The sequence below is a fragment of the Amblyraja radiata genome, chromosome 1 (assembly GCF_010909765.2).
Source record: "Amblyraja radiata isolate CabotCenter1 chromosome 1, sAmbRad1.1.pri, whole genome shotgun sequence".
NCBI classification, from domain to species: Eukaryota; Metazoa; Chordata; class Chondrichthyes; order Rajiformes; family Rajidae; genus Amblyraja; species Amblyraja radiata.
Window position 1 is genome coordinate 82882027 of NC_045956.1, and position 17156 is coordinate 82899182.

The 17156-nt window shown below is 41.3% G+C and overlaps 1 protein-coding gene across 7 annotated transcripts in view; it reads right to left on the minus strand.

Annotated features, from left to right (window-relative positions):
- Window positions 1-17156, minus strand: part of prom1 (prominin 1) — a 124700-nt gene that overhangs the window by 69453 nt on the left and 38091 nt on the right. For 5 of the 7 annotated variants that reach the window (XM_033025789.1, XM_033025826.1, XM_033025816.1 and 2 more), the window contains exons 2-4: window positions 12572-12630; window positions 12234-12260; window positions 8913-9118 (exon numbers count right to left, since the gene is read on the minus strand). In XM_033025789.1, the coding sequence (XP_032881680.1) occupies window positions 8913-9118; window positions 12234-12260; window positions 12572-12630 (292 nt within the window). The remainder of the gene's footprint in view (window positions 1-8912; window positions 9119-12233; window positions 12261-12571; window positions 12631-17156) is intronic. The other 2 variants (XM_033025833.1, XM_033025806.1) reach the window with 1 other exon arrangement.

The following is a 17156-nucleotide window of genomic DNA, read 5'->3' on the forward strand; positions in this document are numbered from 1 at the left end:
GATTAAATGAAAATCAAAATGCTTGGCTTACTTTCTTCCACACCAATTTCAAAAATGAAGGTTTGAGGACATTTTGGTTGTTGCAATTAAAGAGATGCAGTCTTGCTGGAGAGGAGAGAGACCACTTACATTTAGGAAGATAAACTAGATTAAAGGAGACTAGAAACATAGAAAATAGGTGCAGGAGTAGGCCATTCAGCTCTTCGAGCCAGCACCGCCATTCAATATGATCGTGGCTGATCGTCCAAAATCAGTCCCCTGCTTTCTCCCCATCTCTTGATTCCATGTCCCCAAGAGCTATCTCTAACTCTCTTGTATACATCAAAAAAGGAGAGGAAACAAGGAAAAGGTGAAAGATGAGAATTAAACGATTCCTTGTGGTGTGCATTTACGGCAAGAGGTGGCCTCAGAGATAAGATAATGAATGCACATACAAAGAGCAAGTTAGCTGCCAATTGCTGACCATCTCTTCCTCAAACTAATCAATCTAATTCCACTTACAGCCTCTGGCCCACACCTCTGCTGAACTGCGATAAATAGGCACTATTTCCTCAGTCCTGATGCTGGATATTCACCCAAAGCATTGACATATACATTTTGCCTCCACAATTGTTACCCGGCCTGCTGATTGGTGCCAGATTTCAGCACCTGCAATCTCTTGCCTTGGTAAGATATTTAAATAGAGGTTAAAAATAATAGGGAACAACAGGCAAAAGTAATGCTGTCAGCAAGCAGTTTTTGATGAGCTGCAATGTGAAGAATGGGAGAGGAGCCTTGGGAACAGTGGAATACAAGAGTCCAGTGGAAAAGCAGGTTGAACATTTTGAAAGTTGTGCTGAGATAGGCAGGGAACCAGACAGATAATTTTATTGAGCTGGAATTAAGTAGCGTGTAATATCAAAGATATCACGTCAGAAGGTAGACCCAAAATGCTGGAGTAACTCAGCGGGTCAGGCAGCATCTCTGGAGAGAAGGAATGGGTGACGTTTCGGGTCGGGACCCTTCTTCAAACTGATGTCAGAGGAGTGGGCGGGACAAAGATAGAATGTAGTCGGAGACAGCAAAACTGGTGGGAGAACTGGGAAGGGGGAGGGGATAGAGAGGGAAGGCAAGGGCTATTTGATGTTAGAGAATTCAATGTTCATACCGCTGGGGTTTAAACTACCCAAACGAAATATGAGGTGCTTTTCCTCCAATTTGCGCTGGGCCTCACTCTGACAATGGAGGAGGCCCAGGACAGAAAGGACAGATTGGGAATGGAAGGGAGAATTGAAGTGCTAAGCAACCGGTAAGTTAAGACGGACTGAGCGGAGCTGTTCAGTGAAAAGATCAAAGAGCTTGCGCTTGGTCTAGCCGATGTAGAGAAGTTAACACCTGGTACAGCGAATACATTAGATGAGGTTGGTGGAGGTGCAAGTGTCAGGTCAGAAGCTCAACTCAGCTGCCAGGAATGACAGCAGCTTTGGGTCAGGTCATTGTATCACTGTTTGGCCAGTGGGTTAAACGGTGCCTAGAATTAGACATCAAACAGCACATGGGCAGATGAGTTGACAAAGATTGTGCACAGAGGTGTCATCGTGGTACACATCCAATAGACTACATATGTAGAATATAGCACGGATGAGAAAGACGACAAGGTTGAAACACAGGAGAGCATAAATTGTTGTCAATGGGAAGAGAAGCCATTGCTCAAAACTAGCTAGGGTCAAATAAAGCATCCAATCATAAAAATTCAAAACTAGCCAGTGAAGGTAGGGACACTTTAGCAGGGAATAGTGTATTTGTTGAGAGATTACAATGGTCAAAAGCTGATTATTCTTTAAATTGCATTCTCCTAGTACAGTATTTAGGACAACATCCTGTCTGAAACAAAGGCTACAAAACATTGTCTGGCCTCTCATTTATCTTACGGTGTCCAGATGCAGGCTGATTTCCTATCCAATTTCCATACTTAGAAATCACTTCAAATAACAATGTACACCACTGTGCAGCTCCTAGACTGTGGAACAGCATCCCTCTTCCCATCAGAACTGCCCGCTCCATCGACTCTTTTAAATCGAGACTTAAACTCATCTTTACTCTCAAGCCTTTCTTGACGTCCTCTGAGGGAGGGCTAGATGTATGTACTTAATCTATGAACCACTGTTGTATAACATTAGTACCTCCACCAATGTAAAGCACTTTGGTCAACTAGAGTTGTTTTTTAAATGTGCTATAGAAATAAAAGTGACTTGACGACAAGTTAAACGCAACCTCAGTTTTGCAGAACACCCACAGTAACCAATATTAACCGGAAACACATCATACCAATAAGAAATTTAATAAGAAACACAGAACAGCAAAACCTATATATTTTTAGATGTCGGCCATTCTCAAGCAATAGAGAAAAGGGTGTGTTGGGTACATGAACCAGCCAAACAAATCTCACATATAACCAGAAAAATTGTACACTCAAACTGGATAGACAAAAAATAAAGTTGGGATATAACTGGGTTGATTTTAAACATTTAAGAACAGTGCAATTTTTTAAATATATTCCACATACTCGCCAAATGGTCAACATCCAAATCCCTAAATCCCATTTTAACTTTAAGCAAATCAAACATGTTTGACCTTTTAAGTATGAACATCGAGCCTCATTGGCAAATTACTAGTTAGCAAGCCAATGACAGCAAACATCATTCCCCTGGGTCGAAAGAAGAAACTGTAAATTCTTACATGTAGTACATGATACTAAGAATGTGTGACTATGTTGGAAAAGGGAACAAATCAAGTTTCATATTAATGAAGCACACGAGTACAAAGGAGCTAGAGACCAATCTGCCACATGATAGTATGCAGACAGAGGCAGGGAAGAAAAAGTACAAGAGTATCTGGGATTTGAACCAATTCTGGATCTGCAGTGGCTGGAAGTAACACATACATAGCAATAATTTTGTCCAAACGATCCCTGAGAATGTTTTGTACTGCTTAAAATTCAAACATGTAGTATCATACCATACATTTCACATTCATTTCAGAGGCAGGCAGAACTAAATAAACAAGTTGTTCCCAAGAACATCTCCAGCTTTGCGGATGAAACAAAGCTGGGTGGCTGGGTATTCAGTATTTACTTTAATGCCATTTTCACCGAGTACTTACATACACAGAGGAAACGAAAAATTGTTTCTCAATCAGTTCCTATCAGTGCAGTTCATAAAAACAGAATAAATACATACAACTTTAAAATTAACTTTTCTAAAATAGACTTTAAAATTGAGTTAAAAACAGACATTCAGATCGGACAGTGGCTTTGCTTTGACAGGTGTCTAGCTGTCAAAGTATGGGCGAGGTTAGGTGTGTTGGTGTATGATGTATGGGGAGGGGACACAGTCCGTTAACCAGTTTTATTGCCTGTGGGAAGAAGCTGTGTAGCATCCTGCTGGTTCTGCAGCTGATGCTCCTGTACCTCTTCCCAGATGGCAGAATGGAGATAGGGGGTCCTTAATGATGGAGATGGCTCTGCTGAAATCGATCACCATTTCCTTAGTGTTTTCCACATTGAGGATGAGATTGTGAGATCTGCACCACTCTGTAAGCAGCTCCACCTCCATCCTGTATGCCGACTCATTGTTGTCGCTGATGAGACCCACCACTGTTGTGTCATCAGCGAACGTATTGATATAATTATTGCTGAGTCTGGCAGTACAGTCACGAGTAAGCAGACTGAACAGCAGGGGGCTTAGGACACAGCCTTGGGGTGAGCCAGTGCTCACTTCGATGGTTCTTGATGTCCAGCTGCCCACCCTGACTGTCTGCTGCCGTTGCGTCAGAAAATTAAGGACCCAGTTGCAGGTGCAAGTGTCCAGCAACGGGGTGAGCTGCGAGGAGGATGCTCTGAGGCTGCATGACTTGAATAGGTTGGGTGAGTGGGCAGATGCATGCCATTGCAGTATAATAATGTGGATAAATGTGATGTTATCCACTTTGGTGACAGAAAACAGGAAGGCAGATTATTATCTGAATGGAGTTAGATTAGGAAAAGGCGAGGTTCAACGAGACCTTGGGTGTCCTTGTGCATCAGTCACTGAAAGTAAGCATGCAGGTATAGCAGGCAGTGAAGAAAGCTAATGGCATGTTGGCCTTCATTGCGAAAGGATTTGAGTTTAGGAGCAAGGAGGTCCTACTGCAGTTGTACGGGGCCCTGGTGAGACCACAACTGGAGTACTGTGTGCAGTTTTAGTCTCCTAATTTGAGGAAGGACATTCTTGCTATTGAGGGAGTGCAGCGTAGGCTCCCAGGTTAATTTCCGGGATGGCGGGACTGACATATGAGGAAAGAATGGGTCGACTGGGCTTGTATTCAGTGGAATTTAGAGGGATGAGAGGGATTTTTATAGAAACATAAAATTCTTAAGGGCTTGCACAGGCTAGATGCAGGAAAAATGTTCACAATTTTGGGGGAGTCTAGAACCAGTGGTCACAGTTTAAGAATAAGGGGTAGGCCATTTAGGACTGATATGAGGAAAAACTCAATTTTAAAATAAGGCTGTAACGTACAAAATGTGGAAATAGTTGAAGGGGTCTGAATACTATCTGGATGGATGCACTGTATATCTATGGACTCTGGAAAGCTAAAAAAAGTAATTGCTGGAGTCATGGCTGAGATACATGGATCATCGTTAGATACCAGCATGGTATTGGAAGACTGCAGGGTGGATAATTTTATACCCCCAAGGGCAACAAAGAAAAATCTGGGAATCTCGACCAATGAGCCTGACATTTATGGTAGGAAGGTAACTGGAGATAAAGGGATAAGATATACATGCATTTGGAAGGACGGGTTAATTTGGGATAGTCAGCATGGTTAAGTACATGAGAGATTGTCTCTTACAAATGCTATTGAATTTTGAAGCAACAAAGAAGATTAATGAGGACAAGGCTATAGATGTATTCTACATGGATTTGAGCAAGGCCTTTGATAAGGTTCCATATGGAATGCTGCTCTGGAAGGGCAGATTGCATGGGATCCAGGGAACTGCTAGAGTATTGGTCAATGGATTTTAATTCAACTAAGTGTGACATATTGGATTTTGGGAAGTCAAACCAGGGAAGGACATTAACAGTGAACAATAGGACCCTGGGGAGTGTTGTATCAGCCCTTAAGGCTGATCAATGCTGGCCTCAACTTTTCTTCTGTGCCAGTTCCTCGTAGTCCTCAATTTTACAAACATTTATCTATCTCCATCTTAAATATATCTAATGATCTGCTCCCCATCACATACTGCGGCTGAAATGCACTACTATCTGCAATAAGTTTCTACTTCAAAAGCTCGACCTCTTATCTTGAAACCATGTCCCTTCATTCGAGACACTCCCACTTGTGAAAAAAGCTCAACCACTACTCCACCAAACCCCCTTAGGATCTTATGTTTCAATAAGATCACCACTACATCTTCTAAATTCCAAACAATGTATACCTAATCAGTTTAGCCTCTCTTCATAGGGCAACTCTTTCATTCCAGAAACGAGCCTGATAAATCTCCTTTGGACTGCCTCCAAATCTACTATATCCTTAACATTAAGGAGATTAAAACTGTGCACACTGCTCCAAGTGTGGCCTTACCAACACCATGTACAATTCTAACAAAATTCCAACACCATCGCAATATTGGCCAATACGGAAAGTAAGGAGCTGATGATGAATTACAGGTATTTTGCATCAGCCTTCACAAGAGAGGATTCAGGTAATATCCCAGAATTAGCTCTTAATCAGTAATTGGAAGACAAGGAATTGTGGGGATGATAAAAAAAATCAAATTATTAGGGAAATGGCTCTGAGCTAACATCCCTAGGACTTTCTGGACTTCTTCAAATTATCTCATGGTTAGATGAGATAGTTGATGCATTAGTTTCAAATTTCCAAATCTGGGAAAGGTTCCATTAGATGAAAAAATAATAAATGGAACTCTTTTGTTCAAGAAAAGTAGGAAACTGCAGGCAGTTAGAAGCTATTATTAGAGATGCTGGAGCAAGGTTCATGGAAAACTGCAAGCAAAATCAACATGGTTTCATGGAAAAGGAATGGTGTTTGATCCATTTATTGGAGTTCTATGAAGTAACATGTACCGAGGTGAAAAGGGAACTGGTGTGCATACCATACGATTTACCAGAAGGTATTTGATAAGGTGCCACTTCAAGTTTTTGTGGAAAGTAAATGCTCAAGTTGGCAAAAGTAGAAGATTAGCTAGCTAATAGGAAAGGAGTATGCATAAATAGGTCTTTAAAGGTTGGCAAGGTACAATGCTGCAGCCTCAACTTTTACAATTTATAAACGTTAGATTAAGGCACCAAAAGTGCAGTTGCTAAATTTGCTGAAGACAAAGATTGGTAGGACAACAAGTCCTGAGGAACACACAAATAGTTCACAAAGTGTTGGCATATTAAATGAGTGGGCAAAGATTTAGCAGATGGAGGATGATATGGAAAAGTGTGAAATTGTCCATTTTGACAGAAAAAGGTACATTACCTACATGTTGAGAGATGGCAAAGCTGTAGGATACAAAGGGATCTGGGTCCACCAGAGCATGATTTGCAAAAGACTGGAATGCAGGCTGAGCAAATGAGAAAACCAAAAAAGTGTTCTTTGCAATGGAAATTGAATACCCAAATAGGAGACTGTGCTTTTGTTAAATAGTGCACTAGTGAGACCATAGTGTCCGATTTACAACACTTGTCACTTTTATAAGGATGCAGTTCACAGAAGTTCACTAGGCATGCGGCTTAAAATTGCTCACAATACTCCAAATGCGGTCTGCTCAGCACCTAAAGCCACTGGTTTTGTATTCTAGTCCTCTCAAAATAAATGGCAGCACTGCAAGTTAGAAGAATGAGAGGCAGCCTGATTGAAAGAAAGATCCATAGTAGACTTGATAGGGTGAACGTGTAGAGAGAATCTACAATCAACGGCCACAATGTTACGAAAATAAGTCACTAATTTAAGACCAAGAGAAGGGGAAATATTTTTTTCTCAGAGGGTCTGGAATCTTTGAAACACTCTTCCTGAAAGGGCAGTAGAAGCAGAACCCAAGAGCAGAATCTCAGAGTAGAAAGATATTGATAAGAGGATGAAAAGGTCACCGAGGACAGGTAGGAATGCGTAGTTGAGGTTACAATCTGATCATCTGAATGACTCAACAGGCTCGAGTAGTCTCCTCTTGCTCCCACTTCACATTTTTGTATTGCTCAAGGAAGCTTTCGTTTTTCTATTGAAGATAGACACAAAATGCTGAAGTAACTCAGCGGGACAGGCAGCATCTCTGGAGAGAAGGAATGGGTGACGTTTTGGGTCGAGACCTTTCTTCAGCCTGAGAGTCAGGGGAAAGGGAGACAAATATGGAAGAATACGGTGTGAAAACACAGATCAAAGGGGATGATGACCAAGGAAATGTAGAATGGTACATTGTTAGCCGAGGGGAAGATGATATTGCACATCACATTGTAGCAATGTGCAGCTGTGGCACAAAGTATCGAGCATCAACCTCTAGTTTCTGCATCGGTAATTAAATCATTACTGAAATAGGAAGGATATCGTAAAGCTAATAAAAAAATTAGAAAACTAAAAGCATACCTGGATAAAGACATAACGAGGGGATGGGGGGAAAAAACTAAATTATTAATAATTTAATCAGTCAGAATTAGTTATCAGTCTGAAGGGTCTCGACCCGAATCAGCCTGAAGAACGGTCTCGACCCAAAACATTACCAATTCCTTCTCTCCAGATCTGCAGCCTGTCCCAGCATTTTGTTACTCCAGCATTTTATGTCTCTTCTATTTAAACCAGCGTCTGCAGTACCTATTTAGTTAAAATATTGATGACACCAATAGTAAACAAGTCCTCTGGACTTGGTCTGCATCCAGGTTCTTAAACTAAGTAATTGCACAGAAAGCAGATCCACGGATTGGGGTCTTCCAAATATGTCTAGATTCTAGAAAAAGCTCCGTGGAGGCTTGTACATTGAGCACAAGATTAACATGCTGCTGCAGCAAATTTGAAAGCAATGAAGAAGGGTCTGAAGAAGGGTTTCGGCCCGAAACGTCGCCTATTTCCTTCGCTCCATAGATGCTGCTGCACCCGCTGAGTTTCCCCAGCAATTTTGTGTACCTTTGAAAGCAATGCAATTGGTCTTTCCATGCAATGGGAATTAGTTGCAAAAGGAGGGATGTCTTACTGCAACCTTACACCCCTGGTAAATCGTGCAGAGTTCGGTTTCCTTAGAGGGATTTACTTGGATTGATATCAGATCAGAGAATATTCACTAGTTCAATGGATTTAATGGGTTGCCATGAAGAGGAAATGAGCAGATTAAGCATATTCTCACGTAGGTTTGGAAGAACATTCTGTTTTTAATTTGTGTATTGGTGATGTCTATATTATTTATTTTATTCCGATTATATGTTTTATTATTCTTGTTAATCTCTGTAAGGTGTCCTTGAGACTTTTGAAAGGCGCCCACAAATAAAATTTATTATTATTATTATTATTATTATTATCCTTGATTCTGAGTGGACAAAATAGAAAAAGATGTGAAATGGATGTTTTCCATCATTCCACCAAATGTGAGAATATAAGATTGCACAGACCAGGATGATTTTGTTTTCATTTGGGGTTATGAATCTGATATTCTCTATTCCAGAATGCAGAGAGCCTGAATCATTGAATAAATGAGAGGTTTTTGTAGTTGAGCCCATGATCTAACAGATAGCACAGGAGATTTAAAAAGGCACAGGGCCTACCCCTGGTGCTATTCTTTAAGTTGATACCAGAGGGGAAAGAGCATCAACTGCTTCAATTGGGTGTCCTACTTAGCAACCAAGTGCCATCAATGCAAAGACCAACATTCTCCGCAAGACGGTGTTGACATTTGAACTTACGTTATGAGTACCGTTACAAGCAGCAAGGATGTTGCAAAGCAGCTTCTTCTGCAATCAGTATTTTTCTTCTGCCGCTGGTGCAGCTCACCTCCACAGTTGTCACAGCAACGGCACATGCAGAAACACAGGCCCAAAATAGGCATGAGCAGTATAAACACAATTCCCAAAGCTGCACAGATGATGAAACCAATCTCATAGTAGATTATCTGTTTCAGAAAGAAAATATTGACAGGTTTATCGTGATAGAAGTCACATCAAAAATTACAGAACACTTAAACCTTTATCTTAGCTGGAAGTTGAAGAATACACTTAAAATTATGTATGTAATAAATGCATAGCACACACCAGTTAGATTCAGTATGTCTAAGAAGCTTGTTACCAATATTAAATAATATGCACTTCATTATAAACAAATGAGAATAGCAGTTATTCAATACCGTGTAACGCAAAGATAGGAATGGAGGAAAATAACCCATGAACATCAATTTCGCCAATTTTAGGTAACCTTCGAACACCTTCCCAGTCTCTCCCCCCCCCCCCCCCCTCTCTCTCCCCGTCCGCACCCCAGTTTATTCTCCCTCTTACCTGTGTCCATTTGCACCCATGTTCCCCTTCCCTTGCCCACGCGCCTTCCACCTATATTCTTTCCCCTCGCATTTCACAATCTCTCCTTATCTCACATTATTCGTCTTTTCATTTCTGATCATTTTCCAGAATTGCTGCCCATTGAGTTACTCCAGTGCTTTGTCTCTTTCCATGAAGTTTCCTGTTATTTTAGAGGATTGCAGCGAATAGACATCTCATCTTTATTTAACCATATCTTTCATATGTCTCTTAAATTTAAGAGACAACTAGAGTCTGTTCAGTCATTCAGATGATTGGATTGTAACCTTAACTATGCATTCCTAGCTATCCTCAATGACCTTTTTATCCCCTTATCAGTATATTTCTACAATTTGGGCGTCATCTGCAAATATGCTAATCACATTAATTATGTCACCCAAATTGTGAAATATCGATGACAAATAACAGGGCACCCAGCACAGATCCCTGTGCCATACAACTGGTCACAGGACGCCAATCAGAAAAACACTCCTCTCCACACTACAACCCAACTAAGAAAACAAAACATTCCACTATAACCCTCTGACTTCTTCCACCAAGCCAATTTTGAATCCAATTGGGACTTGCTTAGCCTTCATCTCATGATCTATCCTTCTAGACTAGCCCAACACAAGAACTTTAAGATCTTGCTCGTCCAAAAAATGACAACCTCCACCACCCTGTCCTTAATCATTTCGGTGATCCCATCTAAACTCTATCACATTTGTTAGACATGATTTCCTACGCACAAAGCCATGCTGAAAAATTCCTAATCAATCCCCTATCCAAGTACTGGTAGATCTTGCCTGTCAGAATCCCCTCCAGTGACTAATGATGTCTGGCCTATAGTTCCCCATTTGTCCTCGCAGCCCTTCTTAAAGTAATAACATTGGCTAATCCCAAATCTTCAAGTATCTCCAGATGACAGAATATGATCAAAAATCTCTGCCAGGGTGGCAGGAATTTCTTCCCTAGCTTCCTACAATTGCAGAGGACATACTTGGTCAGACCTTGGAGACTAATGGTCCAACAGATTAATACTGATTTCCCTCAATTCCTTTCCCTCATTGACCTTCTCAAAGTAAATGCAGATAAGTATTTACTAACATCTGATCCATCTTCAGGGGCTTGATACAAAGACCCCAAGTTTATCCTTAAGGGGCTTATTCCCTCCTTTTACCCACAAGGTCTTAATATAAATGTAGAATCATAGGATTTTCCTTTATCTCGTCTGTCAGAGCATTCTCATGTCTTTTTCTTGCCCCCACCCCCCACCCCCGCCTGATTTTCCTTAAATGCATTGCTTTATTTCTTATTGTTCTTCCCTATATATTTGCTCATCCAATTCCCACTGAATAATGGAGAGTCTAAAATACAATACAATCAAAGTAAACATCCCTTCTTATTTCTGAGTTGTTCCACCCATATAGCCTCACTGGACGATCCCCAAGAATATCTTATTTTAGTTCTGTTTATTCTCACAGGAACAGTGAAAAGCTTTGTGTTGCTCGCTATAAAGTCAGCGTAAAGACCATACCTGATTACAATGGAAGAAACTGTCCCTGAATCTGGAAGTAGTCAAGTAACCTCGTCAAAAATGTAACTCCTCCCCCCTTCCTTCTCTCTCACCTGCAACTATGAAGCATCCCGTCGCAGGGCTGGAAATTGGAAGAATCCTGAGCTAATTCTGCTACCAACAACCTCTATTGCAGAGGACTGCAACTTTTCTGTATAGGGGCCAGGACGCATGTCTGTGAGTAGATGGCGGGCCACATCTATCACGTGTACACATGGATCCCGCCCTCATCCCTCCCCGGATGGCAGCCATCAAATCACATGTTCACATAGATCCTGCCCCTTCGAGGACGCCACCCAACACACAGGCCCCTAATTACGGGCGCTCACGAACATGGCGTACCTACAGACCATTGCCTTGGCTCTGTCCTGAAGACAGTGGCTCAAATACTCACACTCATTCGTCCCCGGCCTATTGACAACCCCGATCCCAACAGTGAAGCTCAGACACAGAAGGTGTGCGTCCTTGCCGGCGCAGGATGCAGTACAACCAGAGCTTGGCGTCGCCGCTGCTCGGCGCATCTTCCATTGTGGCCGCCAGCGCAGGCCTCCTTGCATTCATGTGTCATCGCACCTGGGCGCCGTGGCCTCGGGCCCGGGAGGTACCGTCTGCAGTCCGGATATTTACGGGGGAAAAATTACGCCTGCGGGCCAGATGATTTCGGGTTACGGGCCGCATTCAGCCCGAGGGTCGTAAGTTGCCGACCCCTGATCTCTTGTGACAAAGGAGGCTCACACTGATTGTCGCCGGAAGCTTGCGTCCTTTTCGGAACAGACGATGACAGCGAGGTCAACATTTGTAACAAGTTGGACTCGAAAGAAGAAGACCTGCACTATCACACTTGCAGTATCTATACTCTGGATCACCAAGCTACTAGTCCTGCCCCTCTCCCTGTCCTCATCCTGTGTGGCCCAAGATATCCCAGCCACAAGGACCAATCCACACCGTTCACCCATTATTTCTCCAGCTTATACAACAAAAAAGAATCAATGATTTAAATCAATTTGAAAATAACCAGGTTATTTAAATAAAAGTAAAATTTATCACAACACTTCATTTAAAAATAGAGAGGGATCTGTATGCAGTTTTTTAAAATCCATCTATTAATTTAAAAAAATGAATTCACAAAGGAATAAATGTACCTGTAGCATCAGAACAACATTTTCTGACTGTGCAGCCAAAGTAGATGCATGTAAGCAGGTTTAATGATGCATGCAGAACAAAAAGAAACAAGCAAAATTCAAATATCCAGCTATAAGTGCACTACATGGACACAAAAGCAAATATGCTAAAGAAGAAATAGTTTAAAAAAAACGAAAACGGGACAATGACAACCAATCAAAACACTATTTCAGACCCAAGTATCGTCACAATGTTCTACCTCACCATAAATACAAAAAGAAATTTAAGTTTAAATACAACTAAGAAATAGCATGGTCAAATATTGTAGAATGGGGCAGACTGCCTCATTAACCATTACCTCTTGATACTGCTGAAGAACGTGTTGGTAGTTCTGCTTTATTACCTCAATGATCAATTCTGCAACAAAGAAGTTTGTAATTTTAAATATCAGATCTTTTGTTCCCTTGAAAATGTTGCATTTTGCTAAATTAATTTCCAAACAACAAACTTATTCTAAACATGGGTACATTTAGAAACCCATATGGCTGCAAGATAAGTGTACAATTATAATGCAAGCACTTGAAAGTGTAACTGTAGTGCCATTTTACTAATTGACCAAAAGAATGGTTTCACACACGAAAACAAACACAAGGATAGAAAAATGCTAAAATCAATTAATACAAACTGGTAAAACTATACCAATAATTCATGTTCTAGAGAGCGTGGAGTTTATCTGCACCATTTTCGGCAAGAGCAAGGAGCACGGGGGAAGAACACTGCAAATTCCTATCGAAGTAGCGCAAGCAAGAAAAACAACCACAGAAAGAGGAAACAAGAAATGAGATGCAGAATAACAGTAGAGTGAAAGGGACTGAGGGAACAGCGAAGTATTCGGTGAGGTGCAATCAAGATGGAGAAAGACAAATCCCCTGGGCCTGATCAGGTATATCAGAGGAAATTGCAGGGGCCCCGACAGAGATATGAATCATCGTTAGGCACAGGTGAGATGCCGTAGGGTGTTGAGCCTCTATTTTAAGAAGGGCTGCAAATAAAACCCTGGGAGCTATAGACCAGCAAGCCTAACATCTGGAGTAGCTAAGTTACGGAAAAAGATTGAGGGATACGATAGATATGCATTTGGATCTTGACCAGCTTGGCAGGTGGGCTGAAAAATGGCTAATGGAGGTTAATGCAGGTAAGTGTGAGGTGTAGCATTCTTGGAAGTCAAACCAGGGCAAGACCTTCACAATTAATGGTATGACCTGGAAGGGGGGTGGAGACCAGAGGGATCTAGGAGTACAGGTGAACAGTTCCCCGAAAGTGGTGTCACAGGTAGATTGGATGGTTAAGGTGACTTTTGGCACATTGGCCTTTATTAGTCAGGCTAATGAGTAGAGAAGTTGGGAGGTTGTAACAGTTGTACAAGACGTTGGTGAGGCTACATTTGGAGTAGTACATTCAGTCTTGTCACACTGCTAATAGGAAGGATGTATTTAAGCTGGAAAGAGTACAGAAGGGATTTGTAATAATAATATATTTTATTGTCATTGCACATAAGCGCAACAAGATTTGGTATGCAGCTTCCAACCGATGCCATAACATAAATAACTAATAAAATTTGGATTTAGATTGTGAAGAAATTACCAGGACTCAAGGGAGATTGGGCAAACTATGTCAATTTCTTCAGTGTATAAAAACATGAAGGGAATTGATAGGATGAATGGAGAGGTTTTTTTTAACCAAGGGTGGGTATTCAAGAACCAGAAGACATAGGTTTAAGGTGAAATTGGAAAGATTTAATATGAACCTGAGAGGCAATTTTTTCCACTCAGAGGGTGGAGGGCATTTGGAATGAGCTGCCAGAGGAGATAGTCGAGTCAGGTATAATCACAATATTTAAAAAAAAAAAAGACATTTAGACAGGTACATGGAAAGGAAAGGTTTAGAGGGGTAGGGACCAAAGCACGCAAATGGCACTAGCTTAGATGACCAGCATGGACGAGTTGGGTTGAAGGGCCTTTTTCCGTGCAATATGACTTTGAAGAAGAAGCAAAAGTGAAGCAAAGAATGGTCACAGGGTAGAGAAAAGGACAGAAAAGCAGGCAAGTACACATAACAAAAGATAAGATATGCAGATGGACATGGCGAGTTGGGAAAAATAACTTCACAGAAACACATACTTTCTTTCTCTTGGGGATAGAGTAATAGAGTAAAGAGGAAGGGAAGAGAGGAAGGCAGAAGGAAGGGGAGAAAGGATTGAAAGAGAGGGTGGGGGGGGGGGGGGTAAGGCTGATGCAAATCAAAAAACAGAACAAAATAAATCTAAATTTCAACAAATGTAATCGTGAAACAGGAACCTTGCACTTAGATCAAATTTGATTTCAGAGCAACAAGCAGCAGTTTATCAAACTGCTCCAACAGATTTTATTCACCATGACCAAAGGAACACTGGAGACTAGAACAGTGATCTGTAATCACCGATTCCTTGGAGAATACACAATGGCTACACCTACATGCAAATAGAACCAAAGACAACTGGGATACTCAAGAATGATGAACTAGAGGACCAGTTAGAAGATACAGAATACTAACCTTCCTTAACACAAAGATGGTAGCAAAATATGTTCAACACTTGGGGGGAAAACAAAAACGGTATTCCCGAGGGCTAAGAGACGATACACAATTCACATACAGCTGCTACTCTACCTACGATGGGGTTACGTTCCGATAAACCCATCCTAAATCGAGAATATCATGTCGAAAACACATTTAATACAATTTGATCACGTGACCGGAAGCGATGTGCGGCTCGCTGCCATTGCCGAGCATTTGCACCATCCTAAAGTCGAGATATCGTAAGTCAAAGCATAGTAAATTGGGGTGCATCTGTACTTCAGTCCAAAGACAACATTCAACTTCTTCATTATTTCACATTTTAAATTAGGAGCCATGACAAAATGAGCATTCACCTCTTAAATAAGCCCATTAAAGTAGAGCTTCAAAAAAATGTTAAACCACCTGTAATTCAACAATATTAAGATGGAATGCAAGACAGAGGGAGAAGTCTCCATGAAGCAGAGAAAAGCTAACTAACCAAGTCAGTGGTATAGCAGGCAGTCTCATCACTACAAACATCATGCTGTTACATAGAGAACATTGTTACTACTTCACATATAAAATGGGATGACACATTCTAAAACTTAACCTGGGATTGCCCACAGCCCACATGAAATCGCCTCAGTTTTGCAAGAAACGATAAGATACAAGACAACGGTGTAAAATGCAAGAAACATTGAAACGTGTATTTACTCTCCCCTTTTAATCATTACATGATTCACGGATGCATTAAAAGATGAACCACAAAGAGACCAATTAATTTAGGCAACACGGAGCAGCAAAACAAAGTTTTTGGGTCAGTGTGTTAATCTCTGCTTTAGAAATATTCCCAGTCTGGAAACTGAAGATAAACAAGCTCCTGCTGTTAGATGAAAATTATACTTTACAGCCAACACCAGTTTCATGAATTCCACCATGGCTAAAAAACTAGAAACAATTTTGGCCAACATAAATTCAGCCAGGATAGGTGCATAAATGAAGTTTCCAAAACCATGGGACCTAATGAGGATGACCAGAGAAGAAGCAACCAGTGAAGTCTACAAACAGCAATGCACGGTCCATGCCAACAGCACGGAGATTGACATTGAGGCTTATAAGCTTATCAAACTGTAGAGCGAGAAACACCCTAAATTGTACAGTTGAAATTGATCTAAAGAGGGGAATATACATAGATCTTGGTGTATTCCCAGAGTTCTGGTCACTGGAGTAGTTCACCAATTGATCATCTCGTCCATGAATGAGGCAGGCAATTGAATGGAAATCTCTAAATGATACTAAAACTTCAATGCTGCATTCATTAACGTGAGCTGTTTAACCCGTGAGATTTATTTTGGATCCTTCATGGGCAAGCAAATGAAATGTCCCTGAAATATTTGCTTGCCCGTGATGGGTCCAAAAGAAGACTTGTTAAAAAAAAAAAAATATGTTATCTATATTTTAGAGTCAATTATAAAGGATGAGGTTACGCAGTGCTTAGAAGTTCACGATAAAATAGGCTGGTAACCATACTAATAAGTCAGCATGGTTTTGTGAAGGGAAGATCTGCCTGACGAATATGCTGGAGTTCTTTGAAGAAGTTAATAGAGGGGAGTCTGTAGATGTCGTTTACCTAGATTTACAGAAACCCTTCAATCAGGCTGCTAATGAAGATGAGAGCCCATGGTTTGAAAGGGAAGATGCTATCATGGATAGCGGGTTGGCTGGATGGCAGAAGGTAAAGAGTTGCAATAAAAGGCGCTTTTTCAGGTTGGCTGCCTGTGACTAGTGGAGTTCCACAAGGGTCGGTTATTGGGCCGCTCCTCTTTACGTTGTATATTAATGATTTGGATAAGAGGTTTGCAGGCTTTGTGACCAGGTTTGCAGATGATGCTAAGATAGGCGGAGGCGCAGGCAGTGTCGAGGATGCAAGGACTCTGCAGAAGGACTTGGACAGGTTAGGAGAGGGGGCAAAGGTGTGGCAGATGAAATTCAGTGTAGCTAAGTGTGGAGTCATGCATTTTAGTAATAAGAATAAGGGCATAGGGGAGAGAATCTAAATGGGGAGAGAACTCAGAAATTGGAGGAGCAAAGGGACTTGGGTGCTGGTGCAGGACCCCCAAAAGGTTAATTTGCAAGTCAAATCAGCAGTAAGGAAGGCAAATTCAATGCTAGCATTTATATCAAGAGGACTGGAATACAAAAACAGATGAAATGCTGAGGCTCTATAGGTTCTGGTCAGGCCACATTTGGAGTACTGTGAGCAAATTTGGGTCCCATATCTGAGGAAGGATGTTCTGGCTCTGGAGGGGATCCAGAGGTGATTTACAAGAATGATTCCAGGAATGAGT